Source organism: Lepidochelys olivacea, assembly GCF_965140295.1.
Source record: "Lepidochelys olivacea isolate rLepOli2 genome assembly, chromosome: 18".
Classification (NCBI taxonomy): Eukaryota; Metazoa; Chordata; order Testudines; family Cheloniidae; genus Lepidochelys; species Lepidochelys olivacea.
Genome location: NC_140428.1, coordinates 7,825,219 through 7,848,855, shown reverse-complemented (window position 1 = coordinate 7,848,855; position 23,637 = coordinate 7,825,219). Strand labels below are relative to the sequence as shown.

General features: G+C 51.5%; 1 protein-coding gene across 2 annotated transcripts in view; it reads right to left on the bottom strand.

Annotated features, from left to right (window-relative positions):
- Positions 1-9,468: 9,468 nt before the first annotated feature.
- Positions 9,469-23,637, bottom strand: part of ALPL (alkaline phosphatase, biomineralization associated) — an 85,791-nt gene continuing 71,622 nt past the window's right edge. For both annotated transcript variants that reach the window (XM_084651471.1, XM_084651472.1), the window contains 4 exons: positions 17,112-17,246; positions 15,878-16,069; positions 14,027-14,146; positions 9,469-13,675 (listed from right to left, as the gene is read on the bottom strand). In XM_084651471.1, coding sequence (XP_084507597.1) covers positions 13,407-13,675; positions 14,027-14,146; positions 15,878-16,069; positions 17,112-17,246 — 716 coding nt within the window. In that variant the 3' untranslated portion in view covers positions 9,469-13,406. The remainder of the gene's footprint in view (positions 13,676-14,026; positions 14,147-15,877; positions 16,070-17,111; positions 17,247-23,637) is intronic.

Genomic DNA, 23,637 nt, shown 5'->3' with positions numbered 1-23,637 from the left:
CAGGAAAAAAGAGAAGGGAAGCCTTGGGGTGGCTCTGGGGGATCGGACTGTCACTTTGGTGGGGGTGCAGGAGAACTCTGGGTGCGGGGGGAGGCAGTTACGCCTCGTGAGAAAGTTGATGTGGCTAATAGAATGTTGTAGAGTTGAACTGTGAACGGGGTATGCATTTTCCCAGAACATGTGCAGTATATTTTGTAGAAGGGGTAAAAGAAATGCAAACAAAACATGCTACTTAATTAAAATTCTATCAGGGCTCCAAAAGGAGCCACACTTGGTTGTGTTTTCTTTCTCACGTGGCTGTGTGTTTTAGAAGCAGAAGTGAAAAGTAATAACTCTGGTGGAAGTTAATTGTGTCCTTTTTAAGACAGAGTCTCTGAGCTGCTAGTAGCTTTGGATCCAAAAGCAAGCCAGAAAGCCTCTGTGTGGATGCAAATTACCTAGCTGATAGGGGAAGGAGACAACTGCCCATAAATGGCAGCACAAAGGAGCAGCAAATAATAAATATACCTAGTCAGCAAACAAGCTACTTGTAAGCAAGAAGACTCAGATTATGGGCCTCCAGAAAAGGGAGGTGGGAAAACAAGTCAAGCCTGAAAATAAGAGAGGAAACTGAGGTACACCACCTGATGAATTTCATGAATGAACAGTGGGATAATTCACTAGCCTGCCTATAGAACAAAACAAGGAAAATATGGAGGCAATTCTTCTGTTTTCTCTGCAGTCAGCAAAATTTGTAAAAGAAAGGGGTATTTCTAGGCAATAATCTGTCCCCATCCAGGGGACTGTGAAATGTTTCTTTTGTTTTTCAGACACTCTACAAGCAAGCTGCTGCCGGCGGAAAAATAACCCAGAGCACCATGAGTCTACTGACGCGACAAAGATTGTGTTGTGTGGTTGTGTTGTTTGTCTTGTTATTACCATTATTTTGGTGGAAATGGTACAAGGAGAATTAACATATATAAAAGCAAAGGTCAATGCATGGTATGACCTGCCTGGGAAGCATGGTCTACCCAAGCTGGGAAATCAAGCACAAATAAAAAGGCACAAAATGGGAGCTAAGAAGGAGGACGTATAAACTATTACATGCATATTACAGGCGGCCCTACAGAGGAGAAATCAAGGATTCCCTGGCCTGGAATGGAACAATCGTTGTTGCTAATCACAGTTGTCACTATTGTAAACCTTGCCCAGATCCCGTGATGTGAAGTGGCAAAAGGAGGGAACACGTGGACTGTGACACCCCCAAGTTGTGGTAATAAGGCAGATAAGGACCTTAAGGATCTACCCATAGAAAATTGTACTGCTGATTCCCCCCATGGGAATTTGGCAGTGTTGGTATGTGGTGTATGGATTGGAAGGGGTCGAGTCCTAACCGGGTGGAGACAAATTTATCAGGAAATATTGCATGGTGTTCTTTAGGATATGTGTGATAAATGAAGTGGGGGTTAGTTCCCTTTTGTGAACACCAAGCCAGTTAGCTGTAAAATCCCTGTTAGTAGCTGTTCTCTACTTGCTTTACCTGTAAAGGGTTAAAAAAGCACACAGGTAAAAGGAAGGGAGTGGACACCTGACCAAAAGAGCCAATGGGAGGGCTAGAACTTTTTAAAAATTGGGGAAAAAACTTTCCCTTTGTCTGTCTGTCTATTGTTCTCTGGAGAGAGGAGACGCAGAGCAGGCGCAGGGCTGAACTATGCTGTAAGAAGCTTTAAGTCACGTATGAAAAACCATCAGATCATACCTAGAAACTACTTATTTGAAACTCCCAGATATGTAAGTAGATCGGAAAATGTCTAGGAAGACTCGATTAGGTTTCTCTCTTTTATTTCTTTATGGCTTGTGGACTCCTTTCTTCTAACCCTAGGTGCTTTTGTTTTGCTTTAAACTGGACCTCAAGAAAACTATTCTTGATGCTTAATTATTCTCTTTGCTCTTTTTAAGTCTAGCAATAGCCTAAGTTCCAGATGTAATTCTTTTTGTTTTTAATAAAATTTACCTTTTTTAAGGCCAGGATTGGGGTTTTTTTTGTGTCCTAAGAGGTTTGTGCACATGTTGTTTAATTAGCTGGTGGCAACAGCTGATTTCCTTTGTTTTCTTTCTAAGCTCTTCCCGGAGGCAGGGTGAAAGGGATTGAGGGTACCCCTCAGGGAGGAATTCCCCAGTGCGCCTTCCTGGGTCCAAAGGGGTTTTTTGCACTTGGGTGGTGGCAGCATCTACCCATCCAAGGTCAACGAGAACTATGACCTTGGGAGTTTAATACAAGCCTGCAGTGGCCAGTATTAATTTTTAGAATCCTTGCGGGCCCCCACCTTCTCCGATCGAAGTGCCAGAGTGGGGGGAATCAGCTTTGACAATACGTCATGATCAATGACAGTGGGAAACAAAGTCATCTGGACATATGGTTTGTCACAGAGGGCCCAAAAAACATATAACCCTCTGGTCTCCTGGGGTGTTTGGGTAATGGGGTTCCCCAGTTAGGGTGTGATGTTACCATGTGTAATCATAATGGTACCTCCACCGAGGAAAATCCCTGGATGTGCAGTTGTTATGTACACATCACACGGAGCATATACTCTCCCCTGGTATGCTGGGTATGACAATTTAACTGCTTTGCAGAATGTAACCCTACAGGTAATATGGATGCCAAGCTGGAAGAATCCTGATCTAAGCTGGCCGCAGCCTGAAGCCAGAAATACTTCTTGATGGGCGAATGTGTGGGAGCCACTGTGGGTGCGGGTGCAACCAGCGCTTTTCAGTGAGTCTTTCCAGTCCATAACATGGGTGGTATGCCCCAGAGAATGGTGGGTGGACCGGGTACACCTCAACTGCAGCACATACATAGAAGGGTTGAAGCGACAATTTAATTGGTGGGTGAGGGGACATCCATGGAATCATTGCTGGAAAAGGGATTTGTGGGCAGCAGGAAACACAGGGCTGGGTGTATGAAATCTGGGGGACTGTTGGGTAACTATAACTGATAAGCCAGAATGTAAAATTGCAGCAGCAAATCAATGAGCTACTGGCACAAAAGCTGCCTGCAATCACAATAGGATAGAAAAGAGCAGCCAAAGGGAACCTACAGCTAACTCAGGGACAGGAAACCTGGTGACATGGGTGGAGGATGGCTTCAGAAGGTTAACTTGGGATAGGGAGGTGCATATGGGGTTACAAAATGCTCAACTCTGGGTCTAGTACCTGTGTAATAGTTACTCTGGTACCTTGGAATGGGAAGGCTACTAAGGTGGTTCCCAGCGAGCTCCTCCTTTTCTCATTATTCCCATAGGGCTCATGGCTTATGAGGAGGGGCTGAGGGAACTGGGATTGTTTAGTCTGAGGAAGAGAAGAAGGGGGGATTTGATAGCTGCTTTCAACTACCTGAAAGGGGGTTCCAAAGAAGATGGATCCAGACTGTTCTCAGTGGTAGAAGAGGACAGGACAAGGAGTAATGGTCTCAAGTTGCAGTGGGGGAGGTTTAGGTTGGATGTTAGGAAAACTTTTTCACTAAGAGGGTGATGAAACACTGAAATGCATTACCGAGGGAGGTGGTGGAATCTACTTCCTTAGATATTTTTAAGGTCAGGCTTGACAAAGCCCTGACTGGGATGATTTAGTTGGGGATTGGTCCTGCTTTGAGCAGGGGGTTGGACTAGATGACCTCCTGAGGTCCCTTCCAACCCTGATAATCTGTGATTCTATGATCACTCTACAGATCAGCTGCCAAGCTGTAAATGCTGGCCTGGCCCTGGACTGGCAGGGCAATGAGCTTGCTGGTTGGGTAGAGACGCAGGAAATCCTGCCCAGAGCTCCTGTTGCAGCTCTCCTGGGAAGAGTCAAAGATGTATACCTATGTATAAGTAGGGGCATAGCCAGCAGATCGAGGGACGTGATCGTTCCCCTCTATTTGACATTGGTAAGGCCTCATCTGGAGTAGTGTGTCCAGTTTTGGGCCCCACACTACAAGAAGGATGTGGAAAAATTGGAGAGAGTCCAGCGAAGGGCAACAAAAATGATTAGGGGACTGGAACACATGACTTATGAGGAGAGGCTGAGGGAACTGGGATTGTTTAGTCTACGGAAGAGAAGAATGAGGGGGGATTTGATAGCTGCTTTCAACTACCTGAAAGGGGGTTCCCAAGAGGATGTATCTAGACTGTTCTCAGTGGTAGCAGATGACAGAACGAGGAGCAATGGTCTCAAGTTGCAGAGGGGGAGGTTTAGGTTGGATATTAGGAAAAACTTTTTCACTAGGAGGGTGGTGAAACACTGGAATGTGTTACCTAGGGAGGTGGTAGAATCTCCTTCCTTAGAAGTTTTTAAGGTCAGGCTTGACAAAGCCCTGGCTGGGATGATTTAATTGGGGATTGGTCCTGCTTTGAGCAGGGGGTTGGACTAGATGACCTCCTGAGGTCCCTTCCAGCCCTGATATTCTATGATTCTATGTGACAGGCAGCAGTTGCTGCTGCTGCTGCAGGGACACAGCAGGTCAATGGTCTGAGCTCAGGCTTGGGGCACAGGCCCAAGGCGTAGGTGGAGAGTGTGTCTCAGCCAGAGCCCCGAGGGAAAAGGCCACTGACCGGGGACTAAGAGGTGTAATGCAGGGTGTAAAGAACCCTGCCTGCCTGCTGCTTGGTGCTGACCAATCTGGCTATTTCCCAGCAATAATGAAGTTGGGTGAAGCCCTAGATTCATAGAAGGTTATGGTTGGAAGGGACCTCAGGAGGTCATCTAGTCCAACCCCCTACTTGAAGCAGGACCAATCCCCAATTTTTGCTCCAGATCCCTAAATGGCCCCCTCAAGGATTGAACTCACAACCCTGGGTTTAGCAGGCCAATGCTCAAACCACTGAGCTATCCCTCCCCCACAAAGTTAGGAGGACGGGGCAGCACCCCATGGCAAGGGAGGAGAGGTTGGAACCCGCTGTTAGCAAGGAGAGGAGACCCCACTGTTGCCCCCACCAGTTCCTGTGCAATCTGTCCAAGGTGGGCCCCAGCTTCTCCCCAACTGCCTTGTTCTGCAGCTTATGCAAAATTTACCTTGTGGACAAAAGCAAACAAGAGGCTTAACCTGGAGTGACGGCCCCATCCCAGGGCACGTGCAGTGGGGAGCTGGAGTCGGTTCGCGTGAACCGGTTGTTAAATTTTGAAGCAGTTTTAGAAAAGGTTGTTAACCCGCTTCCCTGCAGGGGGCTCCGGCCGGGAAGTGATGTAATTCCTCCTCCGGCCACCAGGGGCACTGCGCTGCGGGAGCCACGTGGGCTGCCCCCCGGCCCTGGGCACGAGCCCTGGTGCTGCTGCTCCCCCGACCCCTGCCCTGGGGCTCCCGCTGCTGCTGGGTGGGTCCCCGGCTGCTCTGCTGGGCCGGGGCTGCATCCTGCTGCTCTCCCCGTGAGCGCCCCCAACCCTGCCCGCAGCCAGCCCCTGCTGCACCCGCTGCCTTGCCCGCAGCCACCCCCGAACCCCCTGCCCGCAGCCAGCCCCTGTCCTGCCTCTAGCCACCCCTGCACCCCCTGCCTCCAGCCACCCCTGCACCCCCTGCCTGCAGCCAGCCCCTGTCGCACCCCCTGCACCCCCTGCCTGCAGCCAGCCCCTGCCTCCAGCCACCCCCGCACCCCCTGCCCGCAGCCAGCCCCTGCCACACCCCCTGCCTCCAGCCACCCCCGCACCCCCTGCCTGCAGCCAGCCCCCTGCCCTGCCTCCATCCAGCCCTTGCCGCACCCCCTGCCCTGCCTCTAGCCACCCCCGCACCCCCTGCCTCCAGCCACCCCTGCACCCCCTGCCTGCAGCCACCCCCTGCCTCCAGCCACCCTCGCACCCCCTGCCCGCAGCCAGCCCCTGCCTCCAGCTAGCCCCTGTCTCCAGCCACCCCCTGCACCCCCTGCCCGCAGCCAGCCCGTCTCCAGCCCCTGCCGCACCCCCTGCCCGCAGCCAGCCCCTGCCACACCCCCTGCCTCCAGCCACCCATGCCCTGCCTCAAGCCAGCCCCTGCCTCCAGCCACCCCTGCACCCCCTGCCTGCAGCCAGCCCCTGCCTCCAGCCACTCCCCTGCCCTGCCTCCATCCAGCCCTTGCCGCACCCCCTGCCCTGCCTCCAGCCACCCCTGCACCCCCTGCCTCCAGCCACCCTCGCACCCCCTACTCGCAGCCAGCCCCTGTCTCCAGCCACCCCCTGCCTGCAGCCAGCCCCTGCCCTGCCTCCAGCCACCCCCTTGTGACGAAGTGTCCCTAATGTTTCCTCTGAATAGTGTGGGGATGCCTCAGTTTCCCCTATGCAGTTCTTAAGTATCTAGGGGGTGGGATAAGTGTGTATGATCATTGAGAGCCCTAGAGGGCAGGTCTGTGCAGGGGTCTGGACACAGAGAAGGGCCGACACCCTGTTTCCTGGCCACTGATGGCCTGGGCCCTTCCCCCCTGCAAGTTGAGATCTAAAGGGTTGGAGAACAAAGGAATCCGGTGACCTCCTGGCCGGGGAAAGGGACAAAGCCCAGAGGAGGAGGGGCTGGAGGGAGTTTCAGTTTGGGGCTGGCTGGGACATGGAGTGAAGGGCAGACGGGGGTGTCTGGCTCACTGCCCCCCAGAATGGACCCAGCTGAGGGGTCCCGTTCTCTGCACCTACAAGCTCTGTGTTAGACCATGTTCCTGTCATCTAATAAACCTTCTGTTTTACTGGCTGGCTGAGAGTCCCGTCTGACTGCGGAGTTGGGGGGCAGGACCCTCTGGCTTCCCCAGGACCCCGCCTCGGCGGACTCACTGGGGGAAGAGCAGGGAGGGGCAGAGGAGGCTGAATGCTCCGAGGTCAGACCCAGGAAGGTGGAAGCCGCGTGAGCTGTGGGTCCTGAAGACAGGCTGCTCACAGAAAGGAGACTTCCCCAGAGTCCTGACTGGCTTCATGGGGAGCAGTTCCAGAGCATCGCCCAGGGACTCCGTGACACCCCTGCACCCCCTGCCCGCAGCCAGCCACTGCCTCCAGCAACCCCCTGCACCCCGTTCCCGCAGCCAGCCCCTGCACTCCCTGCCTCCAGCCAGCCCCTACCTCCATCAGCCCCTGCCCTGTCTCCAGCCAGCTCCACACCCCCTGCCTCCAGCTAGCCCTGCCCCACACCCCTGTCTGCTACTGGCCCCATGTCCAGTGGTGCCCTGCAGTTCCCACACCTGCTTCAATGAGGGGGGCAGGGAGCAGCTGGGACCCACAAATGAGCACACCCTAGGGTGACCAGACAGCAAGTGTGAAAAATCAGGACAGGAGGTGGGGGGTAACAGTAGCCTATATAAAAAAAAAAGACCCCAAAACCGGGACTGTCCCTATAAAATCGGGACATCTGGTCACCCTAGCACACCCCCAGAGCGTGGTGGGGTCTCACACCTGTGAAACGGAGCTCATTTCTAGGTCAGGCCCATCTTTTTGAAGAAGAGCTTTAGGCAGTGTTAACACACACCTGTATTTTCCCCGACATGTCAGGCTTTTTGGTTCTTAAATCGCCATCTGGGAGGAATTTTTAAATTACGGACGTATGGTAACCCTGTTGGTACAAAAAATACATACTGGGGCACAGCCCTTACATCAGAACTTTTTATAGGGAACCGGTTGTTAAGATTTTGGCAGCTCATCACTGGGCAGATGTGTGATCAACTGCCTCCCCCCAAGCAAACCCTCGGGGCCACACACTGCTCACAGGCCAGGCAAGCAGGGCTAGGGTGCAGTCACAGCTAAGAACGTCCAGTCTGCCCCAGAAGCGGAGCTCAGGCATCGCTGTGGCAGCCAGGGCCCAAGCAGTCCCCTTGGCGTACCTAGGATTCTAAGGGGCAGCCCATGAGCGGGCTCCAGAAAGTCCTGTCCAGCCCAAGAGGCAGCAGCAGCAGGGCACAGCACCAAGCACCCAGCTCCTTCCCTTTACACGGGGCCTCCTGGCTGTAAATCTGTAAGGACGATGACATGCAAGGGCCGAGTGGATCAGCCTCTGCGATCAGGCAGAGGTTTGAGGGGCATTGGCCTAGCTTGCAAAGGCCAGCTCAGAGAGAACACAGCCCTGTGTCACAGAGTGATAAAACAAGCCCGAGCCTTGGGACCAAGTAGGGCAGACTGCCAGCAAACCCCAGGACGGGAGTGAGGGAAGAGAGCAGCCTAGGGTGTCTTCTTCCCTGGAAAGCTGGTCTCCATGGGATGCAAGTATGAGCGTGGACACTAGTACCAGGGCCTCTGGCTGGGCGACCCCAGCACCCACATGGGTGCAGCTCTGGAGCAAGTGCTTCACAGACCCTTTGAGGGGGAGCAGGGAGCACCTGGGTGTGGTGTTGCAATCTTGGAGACTCCGGGCCCGATTCTCTTCTACTTACACCAGTGCAGATCAGCAGTAACTCCCCTCAAGGCCATAGAGTCCAATGGTGTAAAAGAGAAGAAGGATCAGGCCCAAAGGGTGGACATGGCAGCCCCCAAAATAAAGAGTGAGGGGGTGGGGGTTTCCATGACACTAGCAGGCACTGCTGTCAATGGAAAGAAGAGGTGAAAGTAGGATACCTAAACAGGGGTGGGGGGGTCTCTACTCTCCTGCATCCAATCCATTCCAACCCCATATCCAGTCCAGGTTTTGTAACCTGCCCCATCTCGTCTTGGGACTATAACAGGAGCTGGACCAACACTTGTTGCCAGGCAGAGAGGTGGTCAGGGATCTGCGCCAGGCATCCTGCACCTACCAACCAGTCAAAGCAGAGATCCAGGGCCTTCTCTCTCTCTCTCGCACACACACAACTGTAGCCACTCCAAAAGCCATCTGCCTAGCCAGCCAGTCCCACACCAGCAGCTACTTCCGAGCAGCAGTGATTAGCAAGCAGCTGGTCGGTTTTTTTCCACCCATTCCTTGCGTGCTGTGTGCAGATGGGCTGGTTTGATTTTATTGACTGATTAGGAGATTATTAGACACAAACAAAGACATATAAATATCTGCAAGCAATAGACTAGGACATTCCGATCCACTTCGGCAATCACCAAACTCCTCCCATCTCCTCCTGATTACAGAAAGAAAACTCCCAAACTGCTTGCCCCTGAAGGATGAGTTTTGATCAAGACCCCCAGAGGTATGAGCCACCCACAGACTCTGCCCGCACATGGTCAGAGCTTAGTAGTGCTTCAACCGAGAGGCAGCAAGTTTGCTGCCAGGCCACCCTACTTAATCAACCACCCACACCTGTTCCCTCCTTCTGCCCATTTTCAAAAGTTGCTCTTCCCTTGGAATGTATTTTTGAAGCCACCCAACTCAAATATGCCAGGATTCCAGGTCTGAACTGTCGGGATACACAAGGAGCCTAGCAAAAACCCTGAATCCAAACTCTGTAGTGGGCCAAATTGTAAATGTTCACAGTTTGGACTGTTCTACTGTGAACATTTACAATTTAGCCCATTAGAGAAACAGATATTCAAGTGTCAGAGTAGCAGCCGTGTTAGTCTGTATTCACAAAAAAAAACCAGGAGGACTTGAGGCACCTTAGAGACTAACAAATTTATTTGAGCATAAGCTTTCATGAGCTACAGCTCACTTCATCGGATGCATTCAGTGGAAAATACAGTAGGACAATTTTAAATACACAGAGAACATGAAACAATGGGTGTTACCATACACACTGGAGAGTGATCACTTACGGTGAGTTACCACCAGCAGGAGAGCAGGAGGGAAAAACCTTTTGTAGTGATAATCGAGGTGGGCCATTTCCAGCAGTTGACAAGAACATCTGAGGAACAGTAGGGGGTGGAAGGGGGGAATAAACATGGGGAAATAGTTTTACTTTGTGTAATGACCCATCCACTCCCAGTCTCTATTCAAGCCTAAGTTAATTGTATCCAGTTTACAAATTAATTCCAATTCAGCAGTCTCTCGTTGGAGTCTGTTTTTGAAGTTTTTTTGTTGAAGTATTGCAACTTTTAGGTCTGTAAATCGAGTGACCAGAGAGATTGAAGTGTTCTCCAACTGGTTTTTGAAAGTTATAATTCTTGATGTCTGATTTGTGTCCATTTATTCTTTTACGTACAGACTGTCCAGTATGACCAATGTACATGGTATAGGGGCATTGCTGGCACATGATGGCATATATCACATTGGTAGATGTGCAGGTTGGGGGACTGTCTATAAGCAAAGACTGGCCTGTCTCCCAAGGTCTGTGAGATATTCAAGTGGTGAGCTGGGATCCAAATCCAGGGCTCTTGGCTCAAGGTCCATCTTCCTCACCCAAAAAAAACATCTCAGTGACAATTAATAAAACCTCCTTTAACTATGGCAGCAAACAAAGGCTTCTATGTATCAAAATGCAACCCTAAACGTGGGCAGGAAAAACAAAGAAGGCACATGGGGGGGGGGGGGAGAAGAGTGTCTAGGACGAGAAGGTCCTTGGGACAGGGACCATCATTTTGCTCTGTATTTGTACAGCACCTAGCACAATGGTGTCCATGACGGGGTCTCTTAGTCACCACTTCAGCACAAATAAATAAAAAGAGGGTTGTGGCACAGGGCAGTAGCAAGAGTGTCTAATTTAACATCAAGACCCAGTTTCGAGGGGTTTAAAAAAGAATAAATAATAATACAAATAAAAACCCAAGCAGGAATACCTGCCACAACAGGCCTCCGACAGGCCCATGTTCCTCCAGGGGACCTCCTTCCTGCAACGCTGACTCTCAACGCCAAGCCAGGGAGTTTTGTAGAGGGCTTCCCAGGACCCTTTGTGGGAGGAGAAGTCTTGCCCCCTCTCTCTGGGTGACTGATAGCCTAATGAACCAGGTCTTTTTCCCGCCCTCCAGGCTCTAAACAGCTTCACCCCCATTCCAAGAGTCATAAATGAAAGCCAGCAGGAGGAGAGCAATAATCTCAGGAAGCCACTGAGGTGTAGTGCACTCAGCTGTTCAAGTTACTCTAGAAGCCCGTAGGGAGCAGCATGTGTGAGCAACCAGAGCTGAACGCTCAGCAGCTGTACTGCAGTGCCCGGCCCCCACCGTTACGGTTCTGCAGCCAGCTTTTGCTACAGCCCACAGAGTTTTATGCTGAGAAGCCGATGCACATTTATGGAAAAACCATAAGCAGCTTTAACAAGATCCCCAACTAAACACTGAAACAAGAGGCCTCAATGCAAATCCAATCCAGATGCACTCCCAGATTTGTATTTATTTATCACTGACAGCTGATTTGCTTTCACCATGGATGACTTCTATGGAAATAGAGAGAGGGGTCTTGAGTCACAGGTTATGAATTGGATTGACTGTTCCTTCCATCTGGCTGTGTTCAGGCCAGTGGTTTTCTTATGAATGAAGCCCAAAGAGGCTGTCTTCCAGTGCCTCATTGACCCCAAGAATTCAAGTTTCTTCAAACAATCCGCTATGGCCTGAAATAGGTTTTTGGTTTTTTTTTAATAAAGCCTTTTAAAAAAAATCAACACCCTACTGACAAATTGAACAGCTGAATGAAACGTTGATAAGTTAAAGAGCTCAGGTCTCCTAAGGGCATGCTGATGAGCATCCTCAGAAACTAATCCCCACATGTCATGGCAAATAATTCCCCTCCACCTGCTGCATCAACTTGTCAGGAGAAATGATAGTCTCTCAAGGCATGTAAGTGCTTTTGATAATGTTACCCCCGCACACACACACACCCTGCTTCTTTCTGTCTGTCAGCAGGGGCCTTGGCCACTCTGGTCTCCTAATATCTAGAAAAACTAAGTCCCATTTACTTGTAATAGGGTTCTGGCTCCTAAGGCTGTTGCATCATCACATTGTGATGCAATGAGAGACAGGGAAACCAGTTTGGTTCAAATACGACCCAGCCTGAAACTCAAATGGACATTTTTTATATAGGAGACAAGGTGAGGGTGAGGGAGCCCAGCCAGGACAAAGAGCTCTGTGCAGCTCGAAAGTGTGTGTCTTTCACCAACAGAAGTCTGGCCAATAAAAGATAGCTTGTCGCTCTAACATCCTGGGACCGACATGGCCACAGCACCGCAAACAACCTTTTAATATGGTCAAGAAAAGTTTGACCAACATTATTCTCCAGCTGCTCCCCACTACTGAGCTCAGGCCAGGACTGCAATATGGTGGCAAAGGCTGATCGTGGGGGTATTGTCCATGGCCTAACCGGCTGTAGAAAGTCTCACAGGAATGCCTTTACTTGGACCTTCCCAGTCCAGCTTGGGAGACTTGAGGGGTTGGCTGACCCAGGATCTGACAACCTGGGTTTCTACCCTGACCTGCCATTTTGCCCCACATCTTCACATCACAGCATCACCAAGAAGTGACCAACAAGCATGGTCTCCAGAGACCTTTAGTGTCCTATAAGCCAGACGTGAAGGACAAAGCAGAGCCTAGACAAATCGGAATTGTGGCACAAGGTCTGGGACAGACGTGGCAACCGCAGCGTCGGCTGGGAGTGCCTAATGTGCCTGGCCCCAAGGGGGCTAAAGGGAGGAATCAAAGAGGGCTCCATATATCGTATCACCCTGGCTTCAAACATAAAACACCATTGAGAATACTTAGTCCTCCCATGAGTGCAGGGGACTGGACTAGATGACCTCTCAATGTCCCTTCCAGTCTTACGATTCTATGGATATGAGTGATTCCTTTGGCCCCACTGAAGGTATTTAAGCTTCTAACTTCCATTGAAACTGGAGGGACTTGGGAGCCTAAATACCTTTATGGATCTGGCTCTAGGTGGCCCATTCCTGCTGACTTAAGTGACTAATTCCCCAAAGGTCCTCTGAAAACATCAACCAGAGATGAACGAAGGAGCCAAAATTCAGATTCCAAAAGCCACTTCTCTCAAAATTTTAAATCCAGGTTTTGGTTCCTGGGGAGGAAGCCTCTATTTACATAATCAGCAGCCGTGGGAGGAGAACAGAACATTTCCCTGTATGTGAGTTTTGTTCTTCTGATTTTTTTTAAAAAGCTGCTTGAGTTGGGTTAGGGGCGCTTAACACAAACGAAAACATTAGATATGAAACATCTGGACCCAAGAGAGTCTGCCCCAGCCTGAACCAGTGTGTCTCTGCCTTTAGGTTCACAGAACCAGTCCAGGCTATTGCTATAGAAACAGCCCAACACTTCCAGCTCTTGAAGCCAACTTGGAGTCCAGGCATCCACACAAGGGATGTCCAGCAGTGTCAACAGCAACTGAGCTGCTCACTCCGTTCCCCACGCCAATGATCTTGAACAGTGGTTCATGGCCGCAGGCCAGCTGCCCTGGTTCGGGGGCAAGGTGGGTCCAGAGGCAAGAGACATAGGAAGCTTTGGTATTATGTCCAATGTGGTTAAAACCTGAAGACCCAGTATCATATGGCAAGACAGGTTCCAAGATCTGTCTTTGAATGGGGTCAAGATCTCTATTTGAGACAGCTGGGGACCCCTGGTCTGTGACTGAAGGAAGTGAGCTGATTCAGGGCGAGACCTTAAAACAAGAATTTGAGGAGGATGACTGAGGCAAGGGTAGAGAGGAAGGGCAGAGGCCCCACTATGCTGTGGTGGGCCCCAGAACGGCAGTGGTCTGTGTTCTGGCCAATGCAGGCGGCATAGGCCATGACGTGTGGGATGTAGTTCTGTTCGTGTACTCCATGCAGGAGGTGGGCCATGGGGCCCTTGGCAAAGATCGCTACGTCCTCACCCCCATGGGTCTCCTGGCGCAGGGGCACAGCCGACTGGGCCTGGTAGTTGGCATGAGCTGCAAAGAACGAACAAACAGCTGTAAGAGACTGGGGAGTCAGACCACCAGGCTGGAGATTGGCACCCACTATCCACTGAGGAAGGGGCCTCCCCAGCTTCCATCCTGACATGACAGGCCACCTTTGAGAGGGGAGGGAGTTCAGTCTCCATGGCCCACTCAGACCATGGCCTCTCTGCTGAGTGCCCCAATGTGGAGCCCCTGTTAGTGGCAGTGGGTTTGGAACGTGGACTCCGTCTCACTGGGAATTAGATTGGGACAAGCATGCATTTTACATGAACCCAGTGGCATTAGCTGGTCCCTGACACATGCCTCCCACCCATCCCCATCTTGCCAGCCCCCCAAACTCACCATAATCCACAGTGGACACATTCTCCCTCTCTCCGGCTACAATTTTGTACCCGGGGCCATTTCCGTACAGGATGGAGGTGAAGGGCATTTTATCCACATCGCTGTGCATCGGTGCTAGACCTGCACGGGGAGGAGCAATGGTTAGCATGAGGGATGGTGACCATCGCTCCTCTACAGAAGAGGTCATGCTTGACTCCAATCCTGCCCTTTCCAGAGAGTATTTCTGCTGGGGAGGCATATCTCCAGGATTCCCTAGTTTATCTGCTCCAGCGCCTCACTCCAATCCTCTCTTTAGCCAAGGACACTGACTGGAGTGTCAGCCAGTGCTGTTTCTGCTACCCTGGGGCTGATCACATGCCCATCAAAGAGACCAAGCTCTGGTTCCCAAGTGAGAACAGGGAGAGGGGAAGTGTGGCACAAGAAATAGTCACTACAGCCAGTTTTCAGGGGTGAATAACTCAGGAGGCGGTCAAAGGTTTGATGTTTTTATAGTCCCGCCTGCTCATAGCCCATGCAGCCATTCCACCCCACTGGAAGCTCATCGGCTCTCCTTGGCTAAGCAGGGTCAGTGCTGGCCAGCATTTGGATGGGAGACCCAACCAGACAACCCCGAGGTGTTGCAGCAAGCAGTACCGGTGATGCAGCATGGTGCTATGCTGCTGGAGGTCTTGCCTTCTGGAGACGGGGAGCCAAGATACTGAGCCGCTCGGTCATCGACTGCATGGAACCTTTGGCAAGAGTTGGAGCGTGAACTCATTTCATGTGCAACTGGAACCCTTACAGCAAGGGGAGGGATAGCTCAGTGGTTTGAGCATTGGCCTGCCAAACCTAGGGTGGTGAGTTCAATCCTTGAGGGGGCCATTTAGGGATCTGGGGCAAAAATTGGGGATTGGTCCTGCTTTGAGCAGGGGGTTGGACTAGATGACCTCCTGAGGTCCTTTCTAACCCTGATATTCTAGGATTCTATTTTCTTAACAAAAGAAGCCTCGTTTTTCTACTCTGCCCCTCTGAAAACCTCTTGCTCCAGTTCATCCCGACTGTTGCAAGGCTCCTACCCACAGCTGTGCTGGCAGGCCCAGACTGGGCATCTCATTTGCTGACAAATTGAATTAGTGGTTTTAATCAGAAAAGTGATTACTCCCCCAAGCCCACTCCATCAGAAAGGAGAAATACGGCATTTTGCTGGGCTAGCTAAACAGCTGCTGTGTTTTGACCCAGGGTGGGTGGTGCGAGTCTGGGCTGCAGTAGAGAGGAGCTCCAGTATATCTGAAATCCAGGCCTCAAACCCAGAGAGTTTCAGGGTGTTCAGAACTGGGGTTTGGTTCTAGTCCACGGGCTCAGGGATCCAGGAGCTGGATCTTATGATGTGATTAGAAATCCATCCCCCAATAACTAGGGGGTGGTAAAATTTCCCTTCACTTGGGGTCTTTATATCAAGATTGGAGGTCTTTCTAAACAGATGCACTCCAGGTCAGCCACAAGCCATGGGCTCAGGTGCAATGCAGGACTCTCTGGGGGAGTTCTCAGGCTTGAGTTACATGGGAGTCAGACTAGAGGATTGTAATGACCTTACAGTCTAGGAAAGCTGCCAGAGGTTTTGCCCTGGTTCTGACACTGGACACATTTCAATCACTGCTGTTTCAAGGGACATCACAGAATCATAGATCAGTGTTGGAAGGGACCTCAAGAGGTCATTCAGTCCAACCCCAGGTAATCATCCCAGCCAAGGCTTTGTCAATCCTGCAAGGCAGAGATGCCAAACAGTTCTCCAGCAGTAACGGTCCAGGTGCCACCATTTGGAGGCTGGCAGGTCTTCGGCTTGTGGGGGGAACCAATGGGTTAAACCCTTACCGAAAATGGGATTGCCGCGGGGTGTGTATCCACCAAAGGTGAAGACATGGGAGTGGTCAGCAGTGACTACGGTCAGCGTGTCCTCCAGGGACGTCATGCCACCAGCCTGGCCTATGGCTCTGTCCATCTCCACGGTCTCATACAGCGCGTGCTTGGCTTTCCCCTCATGGTGACCGTGATCGATCCTACCTCCTGGAAAGGGAAAAGCAAGAAGGGAACTGGTTGGACTAGAAACCTGAGAATCACCAATAACAGATCACACCTGGCTGTGCTCTTGCTTCCTGCTATCTCGGGCCAGGCCAATGGTCTATGGAGTCCAATATCCTTCCTCTTCGCTGCACCAGGCCAGTACCAATCCACTCTCCTGTCCCAACACCGGCCTGTGGCGGGTGCTGCACTGGAAGGTGCAAACCACGTTTACCGCACTTTACAGTGCAGCACAATAGGTCTGAGCTGTTATCTGGAGAACAGATGGAAGGAGCTGACAGGGAGAGAGCACGGGAAATACATCATCATTTCTATCAAGCCACTTCGAGGATCACATCCACAACTGAGTCGTCTCCGGCTGCTTCCCAAGGGACGTGCTGACTGAGATACCACGGCACGCAGCAGACTCGCTATTAGAAGGGACACCCACACAGCAGGGATAGGTACTACCTCCTAGAGCCCTCAGGATGGGAGTTGCTAGGCTACAGTCTTGGTTCTGATGTGGTGAATATTCCTTACCATGAGCCCTCCATTCCTCCCCCTTCCAGGCCAGTAAAGGAAACCAACTTCTCTTGACTGAAAGGTGTAATCAGGGACCAGCATTACCTGCACTTCAGATGCTAGAAAGGGAGGCTAATGCAGTTAAGCTAGGAGTTTGTAGGCCAGTATCAGACCAGTGCTGGTATTTACCCATGTCCAGGGTCTCCCTCGGGAGCCGTGGGCTCTGGGACCCATTGCCTACATACTAGGCTCTCCCCACAAAGCAATTTCCATCTGTTCCCTTGTAGGGCAAATGGCTGGGGAACTTGCTCAGCTCCTTTCCTGACTCGTGAAGCAATGGTGGGTGCAACAGGGGTGGGTTTTGCCCACTGTCACTCGACTCCAAAACTGTTTCATCACCCTCTCAGAGAGGCACCTTCAGGTCAGAAGACAATAGCAGCCCTCCAGTAACAGGCCCGTGTCCTCAGCACAGGATGGGAAGCTCAGCCTCATGGGGCACTGGTAGTCTGGAGACACTGGCTCTCACCTTCTACCAGCAGGAAGAATCCTCGGGGGTTTCTCTGGAGGATTTTGATGGCCACCTGCACCATCTCCGTCAGGGAAGGGTCTGTCTGGACATTCCTGTCTAGCTCATACATCATATCCATTGGCTCGAAGAGGCCTGCAAAAGGGAGAGGACATGTCAGCTATGCACCATGTTTTGATCTTCATGAGGCCCCAGATCCATGTGCTACCAATTCCGATTGAGGAAGCAAGGCTGTACCAACATGATCTCCAAAGTTTTTCACAGAATAATGATCCCTCATGGGCTCTGCTACCCTCCCACCTCTCTCTGCCACCAGGAGCTGGACACATTCTGGCAGAGTAGCCAGGCGTTTTGACCCCCAGTCCATTGCTCTGCTCACTAGGCAGCACCACCCTGGAGGTATGAGATAACGTATGTATACCACAGTATGAATCATAGAATATCAGGGTTGGAAGGGACCCCAGAAGTTCATCTAGTCCAACCCCCTGCTCAAAGCAGGACCAATTCCCAGTTAAATCATCCCAGCCAGGGCTTTGTCAAGCCTGACCTTAAAAACCTCTAAGGAAGGAGATTCTACCACCTCCCTAGGTAACGCATTCCAGTGTTTCACCACCCTCTTAGTGAAAAAGTTTTTCCTAATATCCAATCTAAACCTCCCCCACTGCAATTTGAGACCATTACTCCTCGTTCTGTCATCTGCTACCATTGAGAACAGTCTAGAGCCATCCTCTTTGGAACCCCCTTTCAGGTAGTTGAAAGCAGCTATCAAATCCCCCCTCATTCTTCTCTTCTGCAGGCTAAACAATCCCAGCTCCCTCAGCCTCTCCTCATAAGTCATGTGTTCTAGACCCCTAATCATTTTTGTTGCCCTTCGCTGGACTCTCCAATTTATCCACATCCTTCTTGTAGTGTGGGGCCCAAAACTGGACACAGTACTCCAGATGAGGCCTCACCAATGTCGAATAGAGGGGAACGATCACGTCCCTCGATCTGCTTGCTATGCCCCTACTTATACATCCCAAAATGCCATTGGCCTTCTTGGCAACAAGGGCACACTGCTGACTCAGATCCAGCTTCTCGTCCACTGTCACCCCTAGGTCCTTTTCCGCAGAACTGCTGCCTAGCCATTCGGTCCCTAGTCTGTAGCGGTGCATTGGATTCTTCCATCCTAAGTGCAGTATGCATTGGGATGTGGGCTGTGTGGTGTGACGGGGCATGTAACTGAGAAGCGGGTGCAGGGTTCAGATTAGATTTTCCTCTGAATGGGTCAGCAGCCTACTATGGACATAAGGATTGATTGGCAATCCCTCAATTCAAGGATGTTCTCTACCACGGATTTACTATGGGCCCTGAGATGACCCAGAATTGGACTCCTGAAACTTCAAGTCTGCCTGCAGTAGGTACAGACATTTCATGGCAGGCCAGCAGCCTGCTGGGAGAAAAAGTTCTCTCTTTTCAGCTTCAAGGGCTAGGCGCCTCTCCTCGAAGTGGGCCACTGCCTAATGGAAGATATGGTGCCAGTGGGGTCAGTTGGTGGCTTGCTCCTCCCAGCTTGCGATGCCTACATCAGTTTTCTTAAGATACAAAGACACTGAAAGCGTAGCACAGAAGTTCTCAATCATTGCACCGCAATCCCCTTTTGACAACAAAAATTACTACAGGACCCCAGAAGCCCGGGAGTGTGGGAGACGTGCGCAAAGCCAAAGCCCCACCTCCCCAGGCAGGGGACCTGTAATCTGAGTCCTGTCACCCAGGGCTGAAGCCCTAGGGCTTGGGCCCTGGGCCCCAGCAAACCAGCCCTGGTAACCCCATTAAAAAGGGGTCGGGACCCACTTTGGGGTCACAGAATATCAGGGTTGGAAGGGACTTTAGGAGGTCATCTAGTCCAACCCCCTGCTCAAAGCAGGACCAATCCCCAATTTTTGCCCCGATCCGTAAATGGCCCCCTCAAGGACTGAACTCACAACCCTGGGTTTAGCAGGCCAATGCTCAAACCACTGAGCTATCCCTCCCCCCTATCCTGACCCACAGTTTGAGAACTGCTGTAGCATTTCCTCCAACTACCATGGGAACTCTGACTATTGGTGAGCTGAGAGTAGAGGACTTTTTTTTGGGAGGTGAGAGTCTGGCATCTGCACACAATGTCCAGCCCAGCGAAGTTGGTGCATGAGGATCATTGCTTCAATGCTAGTGACATTGCATCAAGTGGCAAGATTGCTGCACTAATGCCAGCATCCTCACTGAAGCCAAAGTGTTTTCCAGAAGCATTGTTGGTGGTACCCCTCCAGAATCTTGAGGTGCTGTCAATCGATCACCCGGGTTTTACCCCCATAAAGGAGTGTAGGAACAACAATTGTCTTATAGACCTGGATCTTGGCGTCCTGCCATAGGTCACAGTCTGTCTCTGTCAACTGTGATGCCCTGTGGAAAGTGCTGACCAAATTTGGCTGCGCTCCAAAATTTCTTAAGATCAGATGACTGCCATGGTTCTCTGTAATGGCCTTGAGATGGAATCTTTCGTCATCAAAATCAGGGTTAAGCAAGGACGTGTTATTGCCCCAACCCTGTTCTCCATCTATTTAGCAGTCATTTTGGTCAGCTGACATTCAATACAAAATGGATGGGTGGCTCTTTAATCTTTGACGTCTCCGCTCAAAGTCTAAAGTCTTCAGGGCGTCCATTACTGATCTTCAGTATGCAGATGACTGCCATCTTCGCACACACTGAGAATGACCTTCAGTCCACACTGGATTTTCTTGCATAAGTTTACTGAAGCCTAGGGCTCTCACTTAATACTGAGAAGATTAAAGTGCTCTATCAGCCTGCTTCAAGGCCTTGCACACGACCCACCGCAAATCACCATCGAGAGTCAGACTTTGGAGACAGTTGAGCACTTTTGCTACCTCGGTAGCTAACCTTCTCAAAAACACAAAAATAGACAGTGAAATCCAGCACGGGATCCAGTGTGCAAGTGCTTCCTTTGGGAAATTGCTTCAACACGTTTTATGGATGTAATTGTGTGTGTGTGACCATACCCTGCTTCAACAGCAGCACATCACAGATGGGCCCAGAACTGTGCTTGGAGGCCAATGGGGCCTGGTACAGATCAGAGACACACATCCACATTTCTGCTGAGTCTCTGCAGTATTTTACAGGTGCACATTTTCCCTGGGACTCCGGACTTGTGCTCCCACTGTGCACTCATCCTCCATGCTCACACTGCCTGCTCATTCACTGCTGCAGCTACTTCCAGCTGCCTCTTTGCCCCCAATCCTAGCAACTGGCTCAGATGTACCAAGTCCCTGCTACATGCAGTAATTGGTGTCGCTTGGCTCCATGAGACATAACTGCTGAAAGAGAGCCCAGCAGATCCATATGGATCTGACAAGCAGAGGAGGTAGGACACGTGTTGCTGGGGTGGAGCAATTGTTGGAGGCCCACATCACACTCAGATCCTCAGGGACAGGGGCAGTGACTCTCCTGAGGAGTGTATCTGACAATCAGACACCTTCTTACTTTCTTACTGCAATCTGTTGCTCTGGTTACCCTCCTGCCATACTCCAGCGGACTCCAATCTGCTCCTGGTGATAATGGAGCCCGGGGGCAGCTTCGCTCTGTGTCAGGATTCCTCCCTATTGCTCCCTGCTAATGCTGGCTCTTTGCTCCACCGTGTGGCCTCTAGGGAATCCTGCCTTCTAGCCAAAAATGGGTTAACGAGATGGCCGCATGCCTTGTCTCAGTAACCAGGGAGCCAGCAGGAAATGCGTGCCCAAACACTGTATGTAAGAGTTTGTTCACGCCGACCTGTTTGGTTCCTCAGATGCAGCTCAGGAGGATGGAAGTGGCCAGAGACTGCAGCAAACACCCTGCAGATATCAAAGGCTTCAGCAGCTCCGGAGAGAGAGGGGCCTATACAGCCAGATGCTTTGCACATGTGCCATCCGGCTCTGGAGCTGATGTAGGGAGACGCCAAGGTGAGATCTCCCTGTGTCTGCATCTCCTGAGGGGCCCAAGCATTTGGAACCAGACTCAGAAAGCAAACGGAGCCGCCTGGAGAAACAGGTTCCTGGATTGGTTTTCTTATGCTCATAAAAATGGGCCAGTCATCACTGACTCCTGGGGTAAGTACTAAGACAATCTATCCGGAAGTTGGCAGAGGCATGAAGCAGGTACATGTGAACACATCCTCCACGTGTACCCGTGCACACACCTGGCCCTGTATGTACATGAACACGCACGGCACAGTGAACATCTGAAGAAACCTGCTACACCAGAATCTGTCGAGTCATGGCTGCGCAGGGACCTCCATTTTAAAAAGCAGCCTGAGCTATGGCTCCAAATGCCAGTTCTAGGAGCCCCTGAACCCACGAGGGCTGCCATGTGGACCACTGCACAGGCAGAGCGAGGAGCTGTGGGAATTGGAACCTGTGGGGATGTGGGGGACTGCGGTTCAGGCCCATATAGAACAGCTGATGCGTCGTTGACGCTCACAGCCGACTTCATGGGGTGGAGAACTGCAGCCTTTCCCTGGAAGGCTCTCTCCACTCCACGACAGGGGCCAGCCTAGCACTGGACTGGACATTGGCAGGGCTGCAGGTTTGTCAGAGTGAAAAAACTCCCAGACAGTGACTGTCCCGTTTGTCTGACTTTTCCTCTGTTCAAGGCTCACCCCACAGTGGCAGCTCCTGTGTCCCATGGGGCTAGGCCCAGCGCCCTGTCCCTGGTACTGCGACGTGGAGCACCTCAGCCTCCATTGTGACGGGAAGGCAGTGCCAGTCAGGCAAGCCAAACAGAGCAGCCCTGCGTGCCAGGTTGCAATGCCCAGAGCACAGCGCTGGGCTCAGCCCCGCAGAACCCAGGAGTCACTGCTGTGGGGCAAGTGTGGGAGGGCTCACTCTCCAGTCCTTCTCCATCCCTGGCCTCCCCTCTTACCTGGGGGTGCCGGGCGTGGAGGGTGCGGCTGTGGATCATCATTGCCCCCCTCAGCGGGGTGAGGAGAGGGCATTTGTTAGCAAAAATCAGAACAGTTGTGGTAAATTCAGTAACACAGCACTTTGACTGAAGTTACCGGCACTCCCCTGCGATTCTTGATAACAAATGCTGTGGCAAATCTGCAGCCCCAGCCACTAGTTTCCAAAGCCATGGTTGCTAGCACTTTGGTAGCAATGTTCTCTGAAAGAAGGGACAAGGACTCTTGCAGCCGTGCTCGCTGGGCCAGATCATCATGCCCAGGCACTCCATGGGTTGGTTTTTGAGCACACTGCGTAACCACATCAGACACAGATGCTTGTGAGGCTGCAGCTGCATTTGAAAAGTGTTTCCGACCCAGCTGTGAGCTGTAGCATAACCAAGAGGCCCAAAGGGGTTGTTTGACTCGGCAAGAGCTAGTGGCCATCCCCCTTCCTGCCACTTTCCCACTGTGCTTCTCTTGGATAACAGGAGCCCATAACAAGGAGAACACATCCCAAATTCAGATGGGAAGTGGGCCAGGTCCATAGGTTCTCCTCCACCAAATTTCAGGGAGTCAGAAGCCCCCTCCCTTTAGCTAGATGGGAATGGGTCCCTCACAAACCCCATGTTCTGATGGAACATGGTCACAGGCTGGAAGAGGTGGAGTGCCATGGCCATACAGAAGGAGCCTACTTCCTTTCAAGCCACAGGCATCCTTTGCAGACTTGCGGGTACATATTGCCCTCAATACGCATGACTGGATGTACAAACAGCAGCTATACACACACAGTGGGAAAGGTCCTGTACAAATACTCAGCTTTTTCAGCTCCCTGCATTTTATAAAAATCAAAAAGTCCCTCCTGCCTGCAAAAGATATCTTCCCTCCAGCCCCCAATTGCTGTGTGGTTCTGCTCTGTTCCTCTCCCTCCACCCAAGGAGCAGTTGTGGGCCAGCTCCTCAGCTAGCCAGCAGCTCTGTAGCTGCAATGCATAATGCAAGGTCTCTAAGCTCTGCTTTCCCACGCTTCTGGGGTGTGACAACTGGTTTGATGTTGCCTGGGTCACAAGGCATAACACAGCATGCCACTCCACATAGAATACTGGCACTGCAGAGGTGACTTGGCTGCTAATAGGACATTAGCACCTCCTAACCATGCTGCTGCTTTCTGTCACTGTGCAGAGCCTGGAACGGGGAGCAGCAGTGAAGGAGATGTGATCTCTCCCCGCTGCATCTAGAAGTATGCTGTTGAAACAGCAGGCTAGAAGACAGGCAGACTCCAGCCACCCACCCAGGGCTGGCACTAAATGCCCTTTTCCCTGCCTCAGGGGTTGGCTCAGCACTTGGGAACAGCTAGGTTTGTGGGTATTAGGTAAGAAGATTCTTCAGTGCACACTTAGTCTTTCTGGTCAGGTGTTTTCAGTCTTTTCCAATGCTGAGGGAATCCTTCGTTCTAGTTCCCTGCGCCAGGCAAGGACCATAGAGAATAGAAGCAGAGAAACCCTAATGAGTTACAGTCCATCAGTCCCTGGCAACACAGGATACTTCCCTCTCGTTGTGGCTCTCTGCCTTTCCCCTA